At 42.8% G+C, this 22,979-nt stretch overlaps 1 protein-coding gene across 2 annotated transcripts in view; it reads right to left on the bottom strand.

The window, feature by feature from the left end:
* PAPSS2 (3'-phosphoadenosine 5'-phosphosulfate synthase 2) overlaps positions 1-21,936 on the bottom strand; it is a 71,562-nt gene extending 49,626 nt beyond the window's left edge. For both annotated transcript variants that reach the window (XM_077258900.1, XM_077258901.1), the window contains exon 1: positions 21,779-21,936. In XM_077258900.1, coding sequence (XP_077115015.1) covers positions 21,779-21,790 — 12 coding nt within the window. In that variant the 5' untranslated portion in view covers positions 21,791-21,936. The remainder of the gene's footprint in view (positions 1-21,778) is intronic.
* Between the last annotated feature and the right edge of the window lie 1,043 nt (positions 21,937-22,979).

Here is a 22,979-nt window from a genome sequence, read left to right as displayed (position 1 = left end):
TTAGAATAAATGCAGACTTGTAGCTTTAGAGCAGAGACCCCTTTAAAGACTTCGTATTTCGTATGTACATACCCCAAAAGGAACCTAAGAGCAAGATCTACACCTATGGGAGCTAAGGGGGGGAGGTTAGGCAATTTGTACATGTTGTACATTGTCGGCTCTGTGCCACTTTACCATCTTACTTACGACCCAAGAACATGATTCTGAACATTTGGTGTACAAACTGGATCTTGTTTCCCTTACACAACACATGTATGTAATTTTAATGCCATGACAATGTGGGTGGGCTCGGAGGTTCCTTTTACGTGTGGGAACAATTTTGAAGGGCGGATATATCTTACGTACATATTTCAATGAATTGTAAAACCACGTTAATAAAATATAAAAGGATAGGAGGATGGTTTGTAGACACAAGATATCTTACTGCATACTTTCTGCCATCATATGACACGCACTACCTTATTACCAGGTGTAGAAGTCAAACAGTTATCTATGAATTCCACCCTTTGCACCTATAAAGTCAAGTTCTAGCGTGACCTACAGAACATATGGCACCCAGAAAAATAAAAAACACAGTAATTACTTTTTCAAGCCACGCCAAAAGTATAATGACATCCAACTACGGTACTTAATTACACATCTTTTCATATTACATAAATACAATCTACATACAAAGTTGAGTAAATTGGTAAATTAATTACCGTATTAGCATAATAATGCAAAATTATCAAAAATCTCAATGTGACCCTAATCAGCGTGATCCATCACATAATTATGGCTTGCCCTATTTTAGGAAAAATAACCCTTTGTTGTTGCTATTTTACAGATATAAGTACAAAAACATGATCTGTCAGAAAGGTGTCAAATCTTTACAGTGATGTCTTTACATACAGTACATCCACTATATATATGTACCGGTAAGGCTAAGTTCACACTTATACAGTGCTCTACGCCGAGCTCTACATTGGGATTCCTCTCGGAATCCTCGTAATGCTGTATTTCGACAGGAACCTCCACAGAGTCATTCACTTGAATGGAGCCCACTGACCCTGTGGACAATGTCTGGCCTCCGTCTCGGTAGTATTTCTCTTTTTTCATTGGGCTTAATGTATAATGGTTCTCATTGTGGAGAGTGCCAAGATGGAGTAAGGAGACTTATAGGCCATGCAATGCTCCACTGGGAAATTAGATATACAAATAGCCTTTTTTTAAAAAAAAAAAAAAAAAAAAGAGAGAACTGGAGAGCTCTAGTGCCAATTATTGAAAGTAATATTCCTAAAAGTCAATATCGACCCCTTAATGAGCCTTGCCACATTACCTAGGATAACGAGGCAAACCAGAAACTCCATTTGCAGACACATGTTTCGAGGTGCTTTCCCTTCATCAGCGCAAGCAGTTCTTTGAAATCCAAGTCCATCAACAGGTTCATATATTATGTCTGCTGCTGAATTCGCGAGTATTTAGCATTTTAATTCATATACAAATAAAACAAACGCTCTGTGTGTGACAGAGAATTTAAAAGCCCTCCCATTAAGTTTTTTTTTATTAAATCTGTGCATTTGTGTATGTAGTTTAATGTGAGAGTGCACACGTCCGGATTTCTTGCAGAAATTTCCTGAAGAAAACCGGAAATTTTCTGCATGAAATCCGCATATTTTTTTTTTTGCGTTTTTTTCCGTTTTTTTCGCGTTTTTTTAGCATTCTGCAAGCGTAATTAGCTTGCAGAATGCTAAAGTTTTCCAAGCGATCTGTAGCATCCCTTGGAAAACTGACTGACAGGTTGGTCACACTTGTCAAACAGCGTTTGACAAGTGTGACCATCTTTTTACTATAGATGCTGCCTATGCAGCATCTATAGTAAAAGATAGAATGTTTAAAAATAATAAAAAAAAAAAAAAAATGGTTATACTCACCTGCAGGCGTCCGTTCCTATAGATGCCGGTGTGGTTCAGGACCTTCCATGACGTTGCGGTCACGTGAGCGGTCACATGACCGGTCTCGACCAATCACAAGACCGTGACGTCATCGCAGGTCCTTCACCGCACACCAGCTATAGAAACCGAAGCGGCAGCATGCAGCGGAGAGGCGGGAAGACAACGAAGGTGAGTATAGGACTATTTTTTATTTGAATTCTTTTTTTTTGACCAATTATATGGTGCCCAGTCCGTGGAGGAGAGTCTCCTCTCCTCCACCCTGGGTACCAACCGCACATAATCTGCTTACTTCCCGCATGGTGTGCACAGCCCCGTGCGGGAAGTAAGCAGATCAATGCACTCCTAGGTGTGCGGAATCCCCTGCAATTCCGCATTTTAATGAACATGTTGCTTTTTTTTCCGCGATGCGATTTTTTCGCGGAAAAAAAGGCTACATTTGCACAAAAAATGCGGAATACACTGAAAATAATGGGAGGCATACGTTAGCGTTTTCTTCGCGTTTTTATCACGTTTTTATAGCGAAAAAACGCAAAAAAAACGCGAAAAATACTGAACGTGTGCACATGGCCTCAATATACTCACCTATCGCTGCCATCTCCTTTATCCGATTATTCTGGTCCTCTTTTGAGTGACGTCACTGCTTCTTCAGATCTTCAGACTACCTGACTCGCTCTATGCCCTATACATGACTGGAAGTCTCTTTGACTACGTAAGCCTATAGTGCCTTCTTCTGACACACCTTAGTCTTATGCAGTAAAAGCCACTTCCGGGTCACCAGAGCGCAGCATGAGCTGGAGAGTGTGAAGAGCGGCAACGTCACTCAGAAAAGGACTGGAACAACGCTGAATTCCGGATATGGCAGCAGTAGGTGAGTATCTTAACACATACTCTACAAATATGCATAGATTTATAGGAAAAAAAAAACTTTATGGGAGTGCTGCTTTAAGGCCCCCGCCATGCAAGGAAATCAGACAGTGGGTTCTGGAGGTTGGGGATGAGCAGCATAATTTTCAGCTATATACGCCTAGTTGAGGCCGGCACTGGGACACAGTTGACTACATCTTGCTGCTCACCTCAGATAGGCGTATGTGGCTGAAAATGATGTCTGACAGAGCACGGCCCCATACTCGTCTATATATTCGATGGCCGGTCAGCTCATCCCCCCACATCCCGTTCTGCTGGCTTTCGACATAAGCCCCGATGGAGCCACTGAAGTATGATAAAACACTATGTGAACATAGCCTAAGCAGTCGATGACAGCAATGCTGCTATGTTGTCAGCACACACACTCCAGCTGTGGCCGAGTGAAGGCAAACTCAGATCCCTGCTTCATTTGAAGTACCGTACATTAAACTTTGGGATCATGAACACTTCCAAGACTTTAAACTCAATGTGTACTCTTGAACCTTGAGTGGCAAGTAAGCTGGCCATAGACATAATGATTATTCCATTCTACTGTACTAAAACTTTACAAAAAAAAATTGTACACATTTTTTCTCAGTGAGAACCATTCCAGTTGTGGTATTTAGTTCACTATTTTATGGTAAAAAAAACCCACCCAAATTGTAAAAGTACCTGTCCTGTACATACTCAATGAGAATTTAAAAAAGATTTGGCGTATAGGGGAAAGCTCCACCTCTATATTCAACCCTTAGCGACAAGACGGCCTTTACAGCTACAACATTTGTCATTTTACCTGCACCTAATAAACATTTACCTGAAGTTCAGTTGATCCAGAACCATGAAACAAATATTTGCCGTCAGCAAGTAAGCATAACAAAATATTCTCACACCCGATCCCTCTCCATCTGCATGTACGAGGCTTTTTCAATACTCGCTTCTTACTATTCGTATACATTTTTTTATTAAATAGAATACTTTAGTAGATTTTATTAATCTGTTCTATCACAAGGATATGATCATATAGAAAGTGTAAGATCTGCACGGACATTTTTTATCTTAATCTATCCATTTCCACCACCTATTAATTAAAATTAAGTCTAGTTTTCAGAGGAGGTGGACAGAACGATAGCAAAATCCACACAACAAAGTCCTATTCATGCGCCCATGGCCTGGCTCGGCTCCAAGCCTGGTTTCTGCAGAAGCCCTCTAGAGTTAAAACTCAAAGGTCCTTTATGTAAGAGCAATGTGAAGCCTTCACAGTAAACCTGAGCATTGCTTTATGAAGTGCCTCCCTGATACACAACCCAAAAGAGACGCTGGACATTTGCCTTTTAGCAAGAAATTCAATGGCTCTATGTCCATGGAAACAAACCAGGCTGTGTGTAGACTATCGTCACAACATTTTCTAGCAGCTCCCATGCCACAGGGTTTTTATAGTGTGGGGTTACCCATTTATATCTAATTCTATCCATAACCTTAACGTGTAGGGTCACTTTTGGACTCCCCATAAAACATCCCTGACCTAAAAGCTATTGCTCTTCTGCTGTACAGGTCACGGAAATCCTAAGAACATCCAGAAATTAATGGCTATTTATTTTTGAGATCTTATAGACAGAATTTTCTCATTAAAACTCAAGAAAGTGCCCATAGCCGGGATTTCTCTCCCAACTGCGCCATACACAAACATATGGCTCAGACAACGGTTCTTGTGTTTTCAGTGAGGGGAGGGGCCAAACCAGCAGATTACCACCTCTGCAAACTAAAGTTATTGGGTGTCCCAATTTGAACTGTCCTCCTTTCAAATATGAGGCCCCATAAACTTAAGATGGTTGCCGGTCTCATCAAAATATGAGTGTTGGAACAACTTTAATGTAATATGTAAGGGACTCTACCACCCAAAAGAATTAGTAAATTATTGAAACAGTAATTCCTTAGCATTAAGTTATTGGGTCAACCGCTCACATTACTGGTGGCAGCAGCGCTCTACCTCTACTGGAGGGCTGCCTTAGAAAGTGTGGACTAAGGAAATGTCCTCAAATAAGACTTTTCTGCTTTCAAAATTTCTTACATGATGACTGTGGGCAGGGTAGGCTCTAGGTTTTTGTGGGCCCTGGGTGAAAGAGTCTCAGTGGGCCCCTTTAACACATACCACAATACATGATGCACAGATACAGCAGAGAAATATAGATGTAGTGCAATGCCAAAGACTTCACTTACTTCTTACATTACATGAGTGATATCTATTGCACATTCTACAATAGCTCAGAAACCGGACATTATAGCCCTCCATACAGTATCATGGGCACCACATAGTCATTCACACAGACTAATGTACCCCATATGTTGCTCCATACAGAATAATGAGCCCCATATATTGCTCCACACAGACTAATGTGCCCCATATTATGCTCCATACAGAATAATGAGCCCCATATACTGCTCCATACTGAATAATGACCCCATATATTGCTTCATACAGACTAATATGCCCCATATAGTGCTCCACACAGAATAATGAGCCCCATATATTGCTCCATACAGAATAATGAGCCCCATATATTGCTCCATACAGAATAATGAGCCCCATATAGTGCTCCACACAGAACAACGAGTTCCATATATTGCTCCATACAGTATTATGTGCACCACATAGTTCTCCATACAGAATAATTGGATAGGAAAGTATTGCAAGTATCGGACCCCAAGCAAGTGGAGGGCTCACTCACCAGCGCTGTCACAGGGTCCCCATAGTGCGCCGGTGTCCCCCCCCCACCTGCTTAGGGCCCTGGCATGCAAGGTGATGATGACGGCCCTGACCATGGGGTGGGATCCATGAGTGGTTGCCTTAAGTGCAAAATCTTAGGGGTACAAAATTAAAAAAGTAAGTAACACTTTCTCTTTTTTTTACTATGGAAATTTTACAAATAAATTGGCCAAAAATACATGGAAGTGCAAATGTTCTGAAGTTCTGGTCAGGTGCCCCTACTGTCTGGAAGAGTGCAACTTTGAATTGTATCGACATTGAGGTAACGGATATGGTTGGATCCATTGATCTCCATTCAGTAGGTCGCTTTAGACCTGTGACCTTCAAGAAGTCAGCATTCAGGCATAGATGAAACAAGTGTGTCACTGCATTGTGATGTCTGTGCGGCCCACTCTGCAGTAGTACACCTTAGTAGATCAGATTAGGAGTATACATTTTTCCTTTTTGTGGCGGTTACACAAAAGGTATAATTAGTATTTTTGGAGGTGGCATTACTTTTTAAGGAGTCACTAGGGGATACTATTTGTCTTAAGGGACACTTGGGGCATTACTTATTTAAAGGGAGGACTGAGAGGACAATTCAACCTAGATTATCTCAGTTTGTCAGAGGTTTACAATAAGGTACTAGAAGTGACATATAACAAGTACAAAGCAAATGATCCTTAACTATGAAACTCAGAGTAAAAGTCTACATACTGTGACCTTCCCCTGGTAACATGGGTTGTCTGAGTTAACAATTCCCTTTAATCTAACCAAATAATACAAAGTACCAGCTCATTACACAGTATATGCACTCATCTATCTAGGAAACAAAGAAAATGTATCGCAAACAAATACAAAACCTAGAGCACACAGAGTAGTGGAAGTTCACAATGTCCTGGATTTTATTTCTAAATTTATATGAACACAATTAGAAGAGGTGAAATCTTATATTGACAATAGAACCATGATTATTAATTAATTCCTAGACCATGCGCGAATGATTTACTTTTAGCACGGACGCTGGAACACTTCTAAACCTACTCAATGATTGTGTCTAAAAGTTTACATTCCATCAATAGAGGCAAAAAGAGCCTCTCGTCTATCCAGGATAATAGTAATATTACAGCCCAATGCAAATACATTGGCTTGGAAATAAACTGTGTGGGAAACTACTGAATGTGTCAGTTGTGCCTGAGGGCTTGATACTTCAAGATTTTCTAAACCTTGCAGCCACCTGATTATGATGATAATTTATTCAGTATAATAATTATACCTCAGACTATCACCTGCACAACTTAAAGGGAATCTGTCAGCAGGTTTTTGCTATCTCATCTAAGAGCAGCATAATGAAGGAAAAGAGAAGCTGAATCCAAGGATGTATCACTTAGTTTAATAGGTGCACTCATTCTGACACAATCAGAGTTTTTAGATTTAACAATGAAGCAGAGCTGAGAAAGCTAACCCCACCCACACCAGGTTCTGTATGTACAATGTCCATAGACTGTGAGCTGCCTGTCACAGGAAGGGGCGGAGTCAGACTAGCATGCAGATGCTGCTGCGTCCAGCAATAATAAGCTCCTGGTGCTATAACAATCATTGCAAGCAAACAAAACTTCCCAATTTGATAAGAGAGGCATCACTGAGGCCATGTGCACACGTTCAGTATTTTTCGCGTTTTTTTCACGTTTTTTCGCTATAAAAACGTGATAAAAACGCGAAAAAAACGCTAACATATGCCTCCCATTATTTACAGTGTATTCCGCATTTTTTGTGCAAATGTTGCATTTTTTTCCACGAAAAAATCGCATCGCGGAAAAAAAAGCAACATGTTCATTAAATTTGCGGAATTGCGGGGTTCCGCACACCTAGGAGTGCATTGATCTGCTTACTTCCCGCACGGGGCTGTGCACACCATGAGGGAAGTAAGCAGATTATGTGCGGTTGGTACCCAGGGTGGAGGAGAGGAGACTCTCCTCCACGGACTGGGCACCATATAATTGGTAAAAAAAAAAGAAAAGAATTAAAATAAAAAATAGTGATATACTCACCTTCGATGGCCCCCGGAGTGTTCCCGCCTCTCAGCGGTGCATGCTGCCGCTTCGGTTCCTATAGCTGGTGTGTGGTGAAGGACCTGCGATGACGTCGCGGTCTTGTGATTGGTCGCGAGACCGGTCATGTGACCGCGACGTCATCGAAGGTCCTGCACACACACATCATCTATAGGAACGGACGCCGCTGAGGAGATCGGCTGTCTGCAGGTGAGTATAACCATTTTTTTTTTTATTACTTTTAAACATTCTATCTTTTACTATTGATGCTGCATAAGCAGCATCTATAGTAAAAAGTTGGTCACACTTGTCAAACACTATGTTTGACAACTGTGACCAACCTGTCAGTCAGCTAATTTCGCTTGCAAAATGCTAAAAAAAACGGGAAAAAAACGCAAAAAAAAAAAAATGCGTATTTCTTGCAGAAAATTTCCGGTTTTCTTCAGGAAATTTCTGCAAGAAACCCTGATGTGTGCACATACCCTGAAATCTGTGCTTTAACAGCCACCTCATGCTGCCTTCAAATTACACAGCAGAAACCTGCTGACAGATTCCCTTTAAGTCACCCAAATGGACTTTTGAACTAATTAAGTCAACAGAGGTGTTACCTGACTGTTAGGTTATGTTCCCTCAATGAGCTTTTGGTGCATTTTGCTGCTGTGTATTTTTGATGTGTTTAAAAAGCAACATTTTAGGCTATGTGCACACTTTGCGGGTGACCTCTGTGGGTTCTCCCGCAGCGGATTTGATAAATCTGCAGGGCAAAACCGCTGCGGTTATCCCTGCAGATTTATCGCGGTTTGTTCCGCGGTTTCCGCTGCGGGTATACTATTGATGCTGCATATGCAGCAATATGCAGCATCAATAGTAATGTTAAAATAAAATAAAAAGTTTATATACTCACCCTCTGACGTCCCGATCTCCTCGGTGCTGCACCCGGCGGTCCGGTTCCAAAGATGATGTGCGAGAAGGACCCTTCGTGACGTCACGGTCATGTGACCGCGACGTCACGGTCATGTGACCGCGACGTCACCGCAGGTCCTGTTCGCACAGCAACTCTGACCGGCCGGCCACGTGCAGCGCTGAGAGGCGAGTATAACATGATTTTTTATTTTAATTCTTTTTTTTTTACACACAAATATGGTTCCCAGGGCCTGGAGGAGAGTCTCCTCTCCTCCACCCCGGGTACCACCCGCACATTATCCGCTTACTTCCCGCAACGTGGGCACAGCCCCATGCGGGAAGTAAGCGGATCAATGCATTTCTATGGGTGCAGAATCGCAGCGATTCTGCACAAAGATGTGACATGCTGCGGAATGTAAACCGCTGCGTTTCTGCGTGGTTTTTCCCGCAGCATGTGCACAGTGGTTTGCGGTTTCCATAGGTTTACATGTAAATGTAAACGCAATGGAAACTGCAGCGGACCCGCAGCGGCAAAATCGCGGTAAAAACCGCAAAGTGTGAACATGGCCTTACAGTTCCAGTAAAGTGGATGGGATTCATAGAAATCTCATGGCCAGTGTGCTTTTTTTTTACTCAGTGTAACCTGACCTGCAGCACGTGTTTCAAATGTGCAGAATGTCAATTTATGTTGAGAGTACTCAAGAATAATAATAATAATAATAAAAAATAAATAAAACGTAATAATAACAGGAAGTATCAAAAACCAAGCAGCTTTATTTAAAGCGTGACATATGAACAAGAGACAAAAACGTTGAGTAAAAAATGTGATAAGTGCACGTTAAAAAACAATGAGAAACCATAAGTAGCATAATTTAAATAATAGGTGCAGAAATTCTGCAGCATCAAAAGCTCATTGTGTGAATGCAGCCTTATTGTGGTAAGAGAATAACTATAACTATAGGTTTAACCCCATACTATCCTAGGACTGTGCAAACATTACAGTTAAGTTGAAATGACAGTTTTGGAGCCCTGTAAGCTGCAGAGCTGTCAGATTTTGCTGAATGAATGAATGCTTACGGGAAGCTAATTATTGTAGCTTAAAAAAAAAATTGTGACCGAGTTCACCATAACGCACAGGCGTTAGTCCTTTATTTCACTACATCCTAGTGACAACTCATGAACGATATCATAAAATGCTTCTTGCAGTGGTCAGCATTGTTGGATGTGCACTCGCGAATATGGACTTGGCTAGCAGGCTTTCCTTTAAAGGGAACCTGTCACCCCCAAAATCGAAGGTGAGCTAAGCCCACCGGCATCAGGGGGCTTATCTACAGCATTCTGGAATGCTGTAGATAAGCCCCCGATGTATACTGTCCGCATCGCAGTCCGGTCCGGGGCCTCCCATCTTCTTACGATGACGTCCTCTTCTTGTCTTCACGCTGCGGCTCCGGCGTATTTTATCTGCCCTGTTGACAGCAAAGTACTGCAGTGCGCAGGCGCCGGGCCTCTCTGACCTTTCCTGCGCACTGCAGTACTTTGCTCTGCCCTCAACAGGGCAGATAAAGTATGCCTGCGCAGAAGCCGCAGCGTGAAGACAAGAAGAGGACGTCATCCTATGAAGATAGGAGGCCCGGACCGGACTACGACGCCCATCGGACCGCCCCCCCAGGTCAGTATAATATAACCTCTTTTTCTCATCTTTCAGGATACATCGGGGCTTATCTACAGCATTACAGAATGCTGTAGATAAGCCCCTGATGTCGGTGGGCTTAGCTCACCTTCGATTTTGGGGGTGACAGGTTCCCTTTAAATTCACAGTAGAGAAACATTTCTTGGCTGTTAGCATGTTGATTTTAGTAAAATATATACAGTATGGTGTTGGCCAATCAGTAGATGAACTTACAGAAGCCTCAACTACCTTTATTCTAAATGACATGTTCATATTTGGGAAATCCTATAAATTGGTAATTGCGACAAATGAACCCAATCAGAACAATTCTCTGAAGTGCAGCCGTCCTGAATTATCGTACAATAGTTTCACATTGATATTATGTTATTTTTTATTTCCCCAGTAATTGATTTATAATTCGCGTTTCATCATTATGTTCTATCTTGATAAAGGCATTACGTGATACTATCAGAAACGTTTCACACCTACAAGATAAGACTTTGATTTCATGGGGTTTCCTTTAGTCCAAAGTAAAAAAAAACCAACAACCTCATAATAAAGCTGCTTCCTATTATGGACAGATTGACTGCAGCACTGAAATAAAGCAATTTGTGAAGCACGTGCCTCAATATCCGCTCCAAAATGTCAATAATTTGGAAACCAAATCCATGTGTACAGACAAGTCTGTAGGAAATGGCGTTATGTACATCTGTTCTGCAGATAAACTAAAATCTTGGGAAAAAAATTAGGAAACTAGATTTCGTAACTGTAATTATTCATTAAAAAAATAAAAAGTTGTTAGTCTCCCTAGAGAACATTTTTGAAGGAGCATTGGTAGGAGCAGCTCCGTAGTACGGCACAGACATTACCGCTCTATGTACTGTACAGTCCACTACCGGAGCCATAAACCCAACTCTTACGTGACTTCCCACCAGATAGGACTGTAGGATCTTCTGGTCTCTAAGACCCTAACTGTAAGAGTCCCTTGGGGTCATCCCCACATCTCACCAGTCCAAACACTTTTAGAAGAAATTTTGTTGGGGGTTTGAGGTCCAGGAGCCTTTCCTTATGTTCCCAATTGCTGTAACTTCGACCTCAGCCCCGGATTGCTGCTCTCTGGCTCTTTGACTTGTCGTTAAAGGGACTCTGTCACCTGAATTTGGAGGGAACAATTTTCAGCCATAGGGGCGGGGTGTTCGGGTGTTTGATTCACCCTTTCCTTACCCGCTGACTGCAATATTGTATTGAAGTTCATTTTCTGTCCTCCATAGTACACGCCTGCACAAGGCAATCTTGCCTTACGCAGGCGTGTACTATGGAGGACAGAGAATGAACTTCAATCCAATATTGCAGCCAGCATGCAGCCAGCGGGTAAGGAAAGGGTGAATAAAACACCCGAAAACCCCGCCCCTATGGCTGAAAATTGTTCCCTCCAAATTCAGGTGACCGAGTCCCTTTAAGGGTTGTGTTGGGCCCTTTTGTCTGCCCACACGATCACATTTCCCACCACTACCTCCTGGTCTAACCTCCACATTACTACTCCCAATGACAGCACCATGGAGCAAAAATGCCCCTTATCAGTGTCAGGGTTTGCCTGGACCTTTACTGGTGATGGCTTCTATATTCTTCCCAAGTGAAAGCCAAAACTCTTCATTCTAGGAAATCAAAGATGTTTGGCAATGACCCGATTCACAGCAGCTAAGCAAATACAACAGGAACATGGAAAACAAGCAAAGTAGGTTGGCAAATACACCTCTTGTCTTGGCAATACTCAAGTAGTTCTCAGCATTTGTTTAGTATGAGGCAGTGCGGTCATTGGGTAAAACCACAATATGTATTGTTTGTAGAAATTTGGCAGCGTCCCTTGCAATCGGTGGTGCATTTCTATCAATTCAATCTCCTGGCAGGGAGCAGTGGGAAAGACATTTCCTCCAGCTGATAGAGGTTTAAATAAAAGGGAATATATCAGCAGGTTTTCTATGTAATCTGAGAGCAGCATGATGTAGGGGCAGAGACCCTGATTCCAGCGAGTACTGAACTGAAAGGTGCACCAAGTGCAGGGCTGGACACAGACTGAAGATGTGCTTTGTGGAAGAACAATAAATGGGCCCCTTTTCAGTCCAAAAGTGCTTCATAGTACACCCATTTATTTAAATGCTGGGATCGAAGCTGATTGCTGCTTTGGAGGTGGTAGTCGACCCCTTTACCTCTTGGGCCCCGTGCGACTGACTAATATCAACTGTCTCACAGAATCAAAGCCAAAAAAGGATGATCAAAAGGCCACATTTATAAAAAAAATATATAATACAAACTTTATTATGAAACAAAACTTTAAAATACATAGCATGAAAAGGGGAATAGAAAAGCATGCTTGCATAGTGTGATACATATTAAGCGACATTCGCTTTTGATCATCCTTTTTTGGTTTTAGCTTGTATTACAGTGGACATTTGTTGTGCCCTCTAAATAACTCAATGCAGTCAATAATGTCTAAACCACTGGCAACAAAAGTGAGTACATCCCTAGTGAAAATGGCCAAATTGTGCCACACATGTCAATATTTTGTGTGGCCACCATTATTTTCAGGTACTACCTTAATTCTCTTGAACATGGAGTTCACTAGAGCTTCACCAGCTGCTACTGGAATCTTCTTCCACTCCTCCATGACGATATCATGGAGCTGGTGGATGTAAGAAACCTTGTGTTCCTTCACCATCCATTTGAGAATGCCCCATAGATGCTCAATAGGGTTTACGTCTGGAGACATTTCTTTAGCAAGGCAGTGGTGGTCTTTGAGTGTGGGGTTGTTATCATGTTGGAATACTGCCCTGCGGCCCAGTTTCCAAAAGGGAGGGGATCATGCCCTGCTTCAGTATGTCATAGTATATGTCGGCATTCATGGCTATCTCAATGAACTGTAGCTCCCCGCAGCCGGCAGCACTCATGCAGCCCCAAACCATGACACTCCCTCCACCATGCTTGACTGTAGTCTTTGTACTCCTCACCTGGCTGCCACCACACACTAGACACCATTGTTGCCAAATAAGTTTATCTTGGTCTTATCAGACCACAGAAGTAGGTCCAGTAATCCATGTCCTTTCTGTATGCCTCATAATAATGGTCTTGATGCTGAGAAATGTTATATTCTGTAATGATTTCTTCCAGGCACCGCACACCCCAGAGATCTCTGCCTCCTGTCTTCATTGTAATACTACCCCCCTCCCATCCACAACAGTTATGGCTCCGGAGTCCCACACCTGCGCCCTGCACTCCCCCTCAGAAATACATACCTCATCCTCCCTTGTGTGGTGCGGCATTCAGGGATCTTCTGCGCAGGCGAGTCACTGTGACCTCCGGTGTGCGCACCGATAATATGCTCTTCCCACTGCCTCCCTGCCCATCATCACTAGGCACCATGTGTACATAGCGATGACTATGTATGGAGGGAGTGTGGAGAGCGGAAGTCTCCATCGCCTGCGCAGAAGATCCCTGAATGCAGTGCCCATAGAAGGGAGGATAAGGTATGTATTCCTGAGAGAGTGCAGGGCGCAGGCGCGGGATTCCGGGGCCGTAACTGACGCTGATGGGAGGGGTAATATTACAATGAAGACAGGAGGCAGGGATTGCTTCCAGGCACCGCACGGCCCAGAGCCTGGAAGAAACATCAGCATACAGACAGAATATAACATTTCTTAGCAACAAGACCATTAATATGAGGCCTACAGGTAAGACCAGTGTCACATTTCTATTACCTGTATGCCCATATTAATAGGTCACCAAAACGTCCCAGGGGTGACAGATTCCCTTTAACCACAATGATAAATACATAAACCTATATATTCACAAGTTGTACAATTTTTTTAAAGATGTCAAGATTTGTAGATGTAAATTGTAAAAATATTGAACCCAGTGAGTGCCTCATGCATCCTGGCTTATGTGCCTATGTAACCCTGTATTTTTAGTAATTTTACAAATATAATTACCCTGATCAAAGACTTCTACTTTGTACCCCCTAATCCTCCACTGAAAATGCTTGCTTTTAATTTCTTTCTGTGTACTTGGCTGCTGCCTTTCCTCAGTGCCAAATATGATGTGACAAAGAGTCTTTGTATGAAACGGTGTCAATTACTTTCCAGCTTCTCTGAGAGACCCACCTAGGCTGAATGCACTCATTTACATAGCGTCGTGCTGACATTAGTATGTCCACAACGGGGTATTTCACTGCCTGAGAGCCGATGACGGATGTATAAAGATCCACATATAGCAGCATTCAGTAGACCATGTAGGAGTTCAGTGATTACAACTTGTCTCCAGATTTCTATTAATTAAAGTAATTGTGAGGTGATTCCCAAACTGGGCTCATGGCCTAAAGTGTTGCCGAACCATTCCGACTAATGTCAGCGGTCTAATGTGAGCGGTCTTGTGATTGGTCGCGTGACCGCTCATGTGACCGCGACGTCATCGAAGGTCCTGCACACACACACCATCTATAGGAACGGACACCGCTGAGATCGGCTGTCTGCAGGTGAGTATAACCATTTTTTTATTTTTTTTATTATTTTTAACATGATATCTTTTTACTATTGATGCTGCATAAGCTGCATCTATAGTAAAAAGTTGGTCACACTTGTCAAACAGTATGTTTGACAAGTGTGACCAACCTGTCAGTCAGTTTTCCAAGCGATGTAAAAGATCGCTTGGAAAACTTTAGCATTCTGCAAGCTAATTTCGCTTGCAAAATGCTAAAAAAACCGCGAATAAAACGGGAAAAAAACGCAAAAAAAAGGCGGATTTCTTGCAGAAAATTTCCGGTTTTCTTCAGAAAATTTCTGCAAGAAATCCTGACGTGTGCAGTCCAAATGTGTAAGCCCACATTACATCCCTGCAGGCAGAGAAATGTTATCATTCCTATTCCCCATTGATTCAATGTAAATGAGTAAAAAGAACAAATAAGACAAACAATGGGCCAGTCATAAGCTGAACTACTGTCTACTAGGACACTGCTGGCCATGTACAGATGATGTGTCTGCACACTATAGGTGGCCATACACATTAGAAGGTGAATGTCAACCAAATCCATTAAATAATGTGTATAGGGATGTCCCAGCTCAAAATTCCTGTTTTCAACAAGCCTGGTACTATGTTCTCAGCCTATGGAAAACACATGCACATGTGGCTGATGTCGGGTGGAATAGCTGTTGGACAAATGCGCAGCTATCAAAAAATGTATAACCAGAAGAATGTCTTAAACCAACAACAAATAATGAGTGGTTTGGTCATTTTGATGGGATTGTAACCAATAGATGATACATTGCAAATTGCTTGGGGTCCACCATTATTGAAAAACAGCAGTTCCGAGTTCCCCACTTGAATGGAGCCGTGGTCACACATGGGAGCTGCTCCATTGATGTGGGGAAGCAGTGACCAGGTAACACCACTCATCTCTAGGTTCTGCCAAACAGAATGTGAAGCTCCTACAAGACTTACAAACTTGTCAATGGAATTTTTCTCTTATCACACCTTCCACTGGCAGATCTCATGTGTCTACAGATGATATATTCTTTGTCTACTGTTCTTTGTTTATGTCCATGTAAGACATTTATATCTCCCTGCTTTGGCCACAAAAGTATGTAACTCCTATACATTTGTATTGGAGATATGGCGAGAGGGTAGCAGAGTAGCTGACGTATCTGTGTCCAGAGTCTCATCCTAGTGTGGCCAGAGGAGAGAATTACCGTGAACTGTCTCCCATGAATGTGTGAGAAGTGAATGCCCAATAAAATGTCCACACATTAATTTGGTTCTTAAGTGTATGGGCAGTTTACAGCCTGCAATGACCACCTGCCACCTGACCACCATCGGAGCTGCTGCAACCCCCATCCTACTGTCTCGTTCCCCAGTACCCTGTAGACTAAGCCCACAAGCGTAGGGCCCTCTCCCTTCTGCACCAGTCTGTCATTCTTCGTTTGTTCATTGTAATTGAGATTTGAATTTTGTATGTAACCCCTCCTCATATACAGCACATTGAATCAATGGTGCACTAAAAATAATTAAATATCGTATACCGTAATAGATTAAATTCAGCATTTAGCTGACAGATTTGGCTTGGAATGTCAACCTTCATGAGATCTTATCATGGCATTACCCTACTTTTTGAGGAAGCAAGTCGGATAATCAGAAAGATAAGTAAATGTAATGGAATTCCTTAATATGTCTCCCTACACATGCATGTCTACATTCGGGTAACGTGAAAGGAATACAGTAACGTAAACCGAAGCTGAGTCACCAGTCTTCACGAACATGATATGTCAGGTGACTATTACACATTGACTATATGACTGATGAAGATAACCATGTTCCGTACTCAGCTACGTCTGGGATTCAAACTAAAGAATAGGGACCTTATTCCTGTGATTGCTGTGGATCCCAATGACCCATAACGCAAGATCTATCCTGAGTGTAGGTGATAAATTGTAATTTTTATACATTTTCATCATTATGGTTTTTGAAGGCCCATCTTGTAACAAGTGTCATAGTTGTTTGCACTACACTGTCCATGCACTTGACCACTATGTGCATTTTAAAGGGTTAAGGCGTTCCATCGACAACTAGTGCTACATACCAACATCCTCATCTAGCCCTATATTATAGAAATGATCTACAGAATTTATGGACTATGAAAGTCAACTGTAACTGGAAATCACCAAAGAAATCAAGAAAATGAAGAAATGGCAAGCATTGAGAAATAAGTGTTTTATCAAGAATCAGTCCCAAGAAAATTCTTACTTGCTAAAACTTGTCTAAATACGTGTTTAGTGTGGCGCAATGAAAATACTTACCGATCGCCGTCTTCTCTGGTTTACAGCGCAGCTCAAATCCTCTTCTCACTTATGTCACTCAAATTTTGACTCTATGGATCACACAGGGGTTTATGTATGAACCAGAAGTCGCTTTCATCACAATATAAAGCTATGGAGCCTCGTTCTTACACTCCATAGACGCACATTGTAAAAGCGTCTTCAATTTCACATATAACAGTCTATGTGATCTACTAAACATGTCTCACTATGGTTGTAGTGTAGTGCCACGAAAATACTTACCGCCGGCTTCCCTGGTTTACTTCCGATTCACACACAACACTCTGTGATCTGGCGAGTCGGTATTTCAATACCATGTGTGAGAAGATTATTGGAGCAGAGCTTGAAACTGGGAAAGACTGCGTTGGTTATCGACTAGGATGAAAAATGGACGTCTCCATTTTTTGGGGGGCGGATTGAATGTCTTAAAAAAAACACCAACACAAAAAAATGGAGACGTGCGAAAATGACGTGCGAACAGCCCTACAGACTATGACGGATAGGTCTTCTTGATATGAAAACCACAAATAGAAGAGGAATAAAAATATCAGACGTGAGAAACAAGCCCAAGGCCGGATTAACACATCCGATTTTCCAATACACAGATCCGTAGGGGGTCTGTGCATCCAAATGAGCATGTGTTCAATCCAAGCAAAAAAAAAAACACAGATGGAACTTGTAGGAGCAAATCAGAAAGGGGCCTGAGGCCAAATTCACACATACAGTTTCCAATGTAGGACCTGATGTGGGACGCCCGACCTGAACGTACATCCTTTTATGTGTATATGAGGCTCTAAGTTCAGGTTTGGAAGTTCATGATCATTTCAGGCATTTCAGTGAGTATATAGGTCAGTCCGGGCATTACAGTGAGTATATATATGTCAGTCCGGGCATTACAGTGAGTATATATATGTCAGTCCGGGCATTGAAGTGAGTATATAGGTCAGTCCGGGCATTGCAGTGAGTATATAGGTGAGTCCGGGCATTGCAGTGAGAATATAGGTCAGTCCGGGCATTGCAGTGAGTATATAGGTCAGTCCGGGCATTGCAGTGAGTATATAGGTCAGTCCGGGCATTGGAGTGAGTATATAGGTCAGTCCGGGCATTGCAATGAGTATATAGGTCAGTCCGGGCATTGCAGTGAGTATATACGTCAGTCCAGGCATTGCAGTGATTATATAGGTCAGTCTGGGCATTGCAGTGAGTATATAGGTCAGTCCGGGCATTGCAGTGAGTATATAGGTCACCCCGGGCATTGCAGTGATCATATAGGTCAGTCCGGGCATTGCAGTGAGTATAAAGGTCAGTCCGGGCATTGTAGTGAGTATATAGGTCAGTCCAGGCATTGCAGTGATTATATAGGTCAGTCCGGGCATTGCAGTGAGTATATAGGTCAGTCCGGGCATTACAGTGAGCATATATATGTCAGTCCGGGCATTGCAGTGAGTATATACAGTTATATGAAAAAGTTTGGGCACTCCTATTAATCTTAAGCTTAACGTTTTATAAAAATTGTTTTTTTTGCAACAGCTATTTCAGCTTCATATATCTAATAACTGTTGGACACAGTAATGTTTCTGCCTTGAAATGAGGTTTATTGTACTAACAGAAAATGTGCAATCTGCATTCAAACAAAATTTGACAGGTGCATAAGTATGGGCATCCTTATCATTTTCTTGTTTTAACTACTCCTACCTACTTTTTACTGACTTACTACCACTTTTTTTGGTTTTGTAACCTCATTGAGCTTTGAACTTCATAGCCAGGTGTATGCAATCATGAAAAAAGCTACTTAAAGTGGCCACTTGCAAGTTGTTCTCCTGTTTGAATCTCCTCTGAAGAGTGGCATCATGGGCTCCTCAAAACAACTGTCAAATGATCTGAAAACAAAGATTATTCAACATAATTGTTCAGGGGAAGGATACAAAAAGCTGTCTCAGAGATTTAACCTGTCAATTTCCACTGTGAGGAACATAGTAAGGAAATGGAAGAACACAGGTACAGTTCTTGTTAAGGCCAGAAGTGGCAGGCCAAGAAAAATATCAGAAAGGCAGAGAAGAAGAATGGTGAGATCAGTCAAGGACAATCCTCAGACCACCTCCAGAGAGCTGCAGCATCAACTTGCTGCAGATGGTGTCACTATGCATCGGTCAACTATACAACGCACTTTGCACAAGGAGAAGCTGTATGGGAGAGTGATGCGAAAGAAGCCGTTTCTGCAAGCACGCCACAGAGTCGGCTGAAGTATGCAAAAGCACATATGGAGAAGCCAATTTCTTTTTGGAAGAAGGTCCTGTGGACTGATGAAACCAAGATTGAGTTGTTTGGTCATACAAAAAGGCGTTATGCATGGCGGCAAAAAAACACAGCATTCCAAGAAAAACACTTGCTACCCACAGTAAAATTTGGTGGAGGTTCCATCATGCTTTGGGGCTGTGTGGCCAATGCCGGCACCGGGAATCTTGTTAAAGTTGAGGGACGCATGGATTCCTCTCAGTATCAGCAGATTCTTGACAATAATGTTCATGAATCAGTGACAAAGTTGAAGTTACGCAGGGGATGGATCTTTCAGCAAGACAATGATCCAAAACACAGCTCCAAATCTACTCAGGCATTCATGCAGAGGAACAATTACACTGTTCTGGAATGGCCATCCCAGTCCCCAGACCTGAATATCATTGAACATCTGTGGGATCATTTGAAGAGGGCTGTCCATGCTCGGCGACCATCAAACTTAACTGAACTGGAATTCTTTTGTAAAGAGGAATGGTCAAAAATACCTTGATCCAGGATCCAGGAACTCATTAAAAGCTACAGGAAGCAACTAGAGGCTGTTATTTTTGCAAAAGGAGGATCTACTAAATATTAATGTCACTTTTCTGGTGAGGTGCCCATACTTATGCACCTGTCAAGTTTTGTTTGAATGAAGATTGCACATTTTCTGTTAGTACAAAAAACCTAATTTCAAGGCAGAAACATTACTGTGTCCAACAGTTATTAGATATATGAAACTGAAATAGCTGTTGCAAAAAAACAATTTTTCTAAAACATTAAGCTTAAGATTAATAGGGGCGCACAAACTTTTTCATATAACTGTACGTCAGTCCAGGCATTGCAGTGATTATATAGGTCAGTCCGGGCATTGCAGTGAGTATATAGGTCAGTCCAGGCATTGCAGTGATTATATAGGTCAGTCCGGGCATTGCAGTGAGTATATAGGTCAGTCCAGGCATTGCAGTGAGTATATAGGTCAGTCCGGGCATTGCAGTGATCATATAGGTCAGTCCGGGCATTGAAGCGAGTATATAGGTCAGTCCGGGCATTGCAGTGAGTATATAGGTCAGTCCGGGCATTGCAGTGAGTATATAGGTCAGTCCGGGCATTGCAGTGATCATATAGGTCAGTCCGGGCATTGCAGTGAGTATATAGGTCAGTCCGGGCATTACAGTGAGTATATAGGTCAGTCCAGGCATCGCAGTAAGTATATAGGTCAGTCCAGGCATTGCAGTGAGTATATACGTCAGTCTGGGCATCGCAGTGAGTATATAGATCAGTCCAGGCATTGCAGTGAGTATATACGTCAGTCCGGGCATCGCAGTGAGTATATAGGTCAGTCCGGGCATTGCAGTGAGTATATGGGTCAGTCCGGGCTTTGCAGTGAGTATATAGGTCAGTCCGGGCATTGCAGTGATCATATAGGTCAGTCCGGGCATTGCAGTGAGTATATAGGTCAGTCCGGGCATTACAGTGAGTATATAGGTCAGTCCAGGCATCGCAGTAAGTATATAGGTCAGTCCAGGCATTGCAGTGAGTATATACGTCAGTCCGGGCATCGCAGTGAGTATATAGGTCAGTCCAGGCATTGCAGTGAGTATATACGTCAGTCCGGGCATCGCAGTGAGTATATAGGTCAGTCCGGGCATTGCAGTGAGTATATGGGTCAGTCCGGGCATTGCAGTGAGTATATAGGTCAGTCCGGGTATTCCAGTGAGTATGTAGGTCAGTCCAGGCATTGCAGTGAGTATATATGTCAGTCCAGGCATTGCAGTGAGTATACAGACCTTAAAATACAACCGTCTGACCCCACACTTACAGAAGACTACAATAATGAGAGTCCATGAAATATTTGCAAATAATTAATTACCCTAATTTTCGAGTTTTCCATGTTGCCCTCTCAGCACCCTTCAAACTTTTCTTTCTGTGTTAAATGATCTACAGTAAACATAATCGTCCCTTGTATTTTAGCACTATATATGTTTTTATGGCCGGACATGTAAGATCCAGCAGAGATGCTCACCCAGCTTTCCGAGAAGCCTGAATGAATGGCAAATCATTTGAATTAGGTGATAAATGGGACAAGTGATGCAGCTCATATATATGGTGGTCACCCAGCTTTCCTAAAAATGATCACTAAGCAAAAACTGACCTAACACTGAAGGAAGACAGGATCAAACTATTTACAGCAGAAAAGCTCTTTAAAAAAATCAACTGCTGCTGCAGAACATCTTAGAAGACCCAATCTGTCAATCACTACTTAGCAGCCTACTTTCAGATTTGAAGACACAGTACTCCGGAGCAGGGGAGTGAGTGACACAGCCCCAGTGTACCAGAGAAGGAGTCCTGACTCCTGATCACAAGACCCAGCGCTGGATCATGCGGGCAGCTCAGGAGTCAGGACGAGCTGTGCATCCACAACTACAGCTGGCAAAGTTTCCTACCGGTTTGGACATGATGGCAGGAGCTGGGCTGGTGAGACTTCTGGAGAGGAAGGAGCCAGGAGCTGAGCCTCAGGAGGACAGTGGCTCCAGGAGCGGAGCAAGGAGGTATAAAAGGAGAGGGAGACACGTAGCAAAGTCCCTGGACCAACCTTTCGCCTCCTCACTCCCCGCCCCTGGTTAACCATTGAGGGGCAGGCTGACTGGAGGCACTGACAGGCTAGCAGCAGGCACCAGGCTGGGAGGAGCTGTCCTTCTGGGCCTCCTCCTTACTCTGCCTTCCTCCTCTGCAGCCCGACAATGAGAGGGACTCATACAAGTCACCCTGGGTAAAGTTCACCCTCATGTTATCAGGGGGATGAGCCCCAATGAGGGGAACAGGGTTCACCCCACTACCTGCTCTTTAGCCTCCTCCCCAGGCTCATCATCAGGCTGCACTATCAGCTGCAGGACACAAGGCTTTATCTACTCATGTCAAGCGCACAGCAAAAACACATGATAACACAACTAATATGTAACATCAAGAAAAAAGGAATGAGAAGGAATAGTAGCAAGAAGTGGAGCAAACCTCTGGCATGTCCTTTCATCAGGGACTGTACAGGTGGAGAACAGTCTCTAAGTGCCGCTAGACAGCTGCTCATCAAATAGATACCTCCAGGTAAAGCTGCCTCTAGCCAAGTCTGCGGCTCTGTAATATATAGGGTAAGACAAAGAACAGAGGGCACCACTGTCAATAAACCCGGGATCAGCTCTGTAATATATGGGGTAAGACAGAACGGAGGGCACCACTGTCAATAAACCCGGGATCAGCTCTGTAATATATAGGGTAAAACAGAATGGAGGGCACCACTGTCAATAAACCCGGGATCAGCTCTGTAATATATAGGGTAAGACAAAGAACGGAGGGCACCACTGTCAATAAACCCAGGGTCAGCTCTGTAATATATGGGGTAAGACACAGAACGGAGGGCACCACTGTCAATAATCCCAGGATCAGCTCTGTAATATATAAGGTAAAACAGAACGGAGGGCACCACTGTCAATAAACCCGGGATCAGCTCTATAATAATATAGGGTAAGACAAAGAGAACGGAGGGCACCACTGTCAATAATCCCAGGATCAGCTCTGTAATATATAGGGTAAAACAGAACGGAGGGCACCACTGTCAATAAACCCGGGATCAGCTCTGTAATATATAGGGTA

Source organism: Ranitomeya variabilis, chromosome 4 (assembly GCF_051348905.1).
Source record: "Ranitomeya variabilis isolate aRanVar5 chromosome 4, aRanVar5.hap1, whole genome shotgun sequence".
NCBI lineage: Eukaryota > Metazoa > Chordata > Amphibia > Anura > Dendrobatidae > Ranitomeya > Ranitomeya variabilis.
This window is presented reverse-complemented; position numbering and strand designations above follow the sequence as displayed.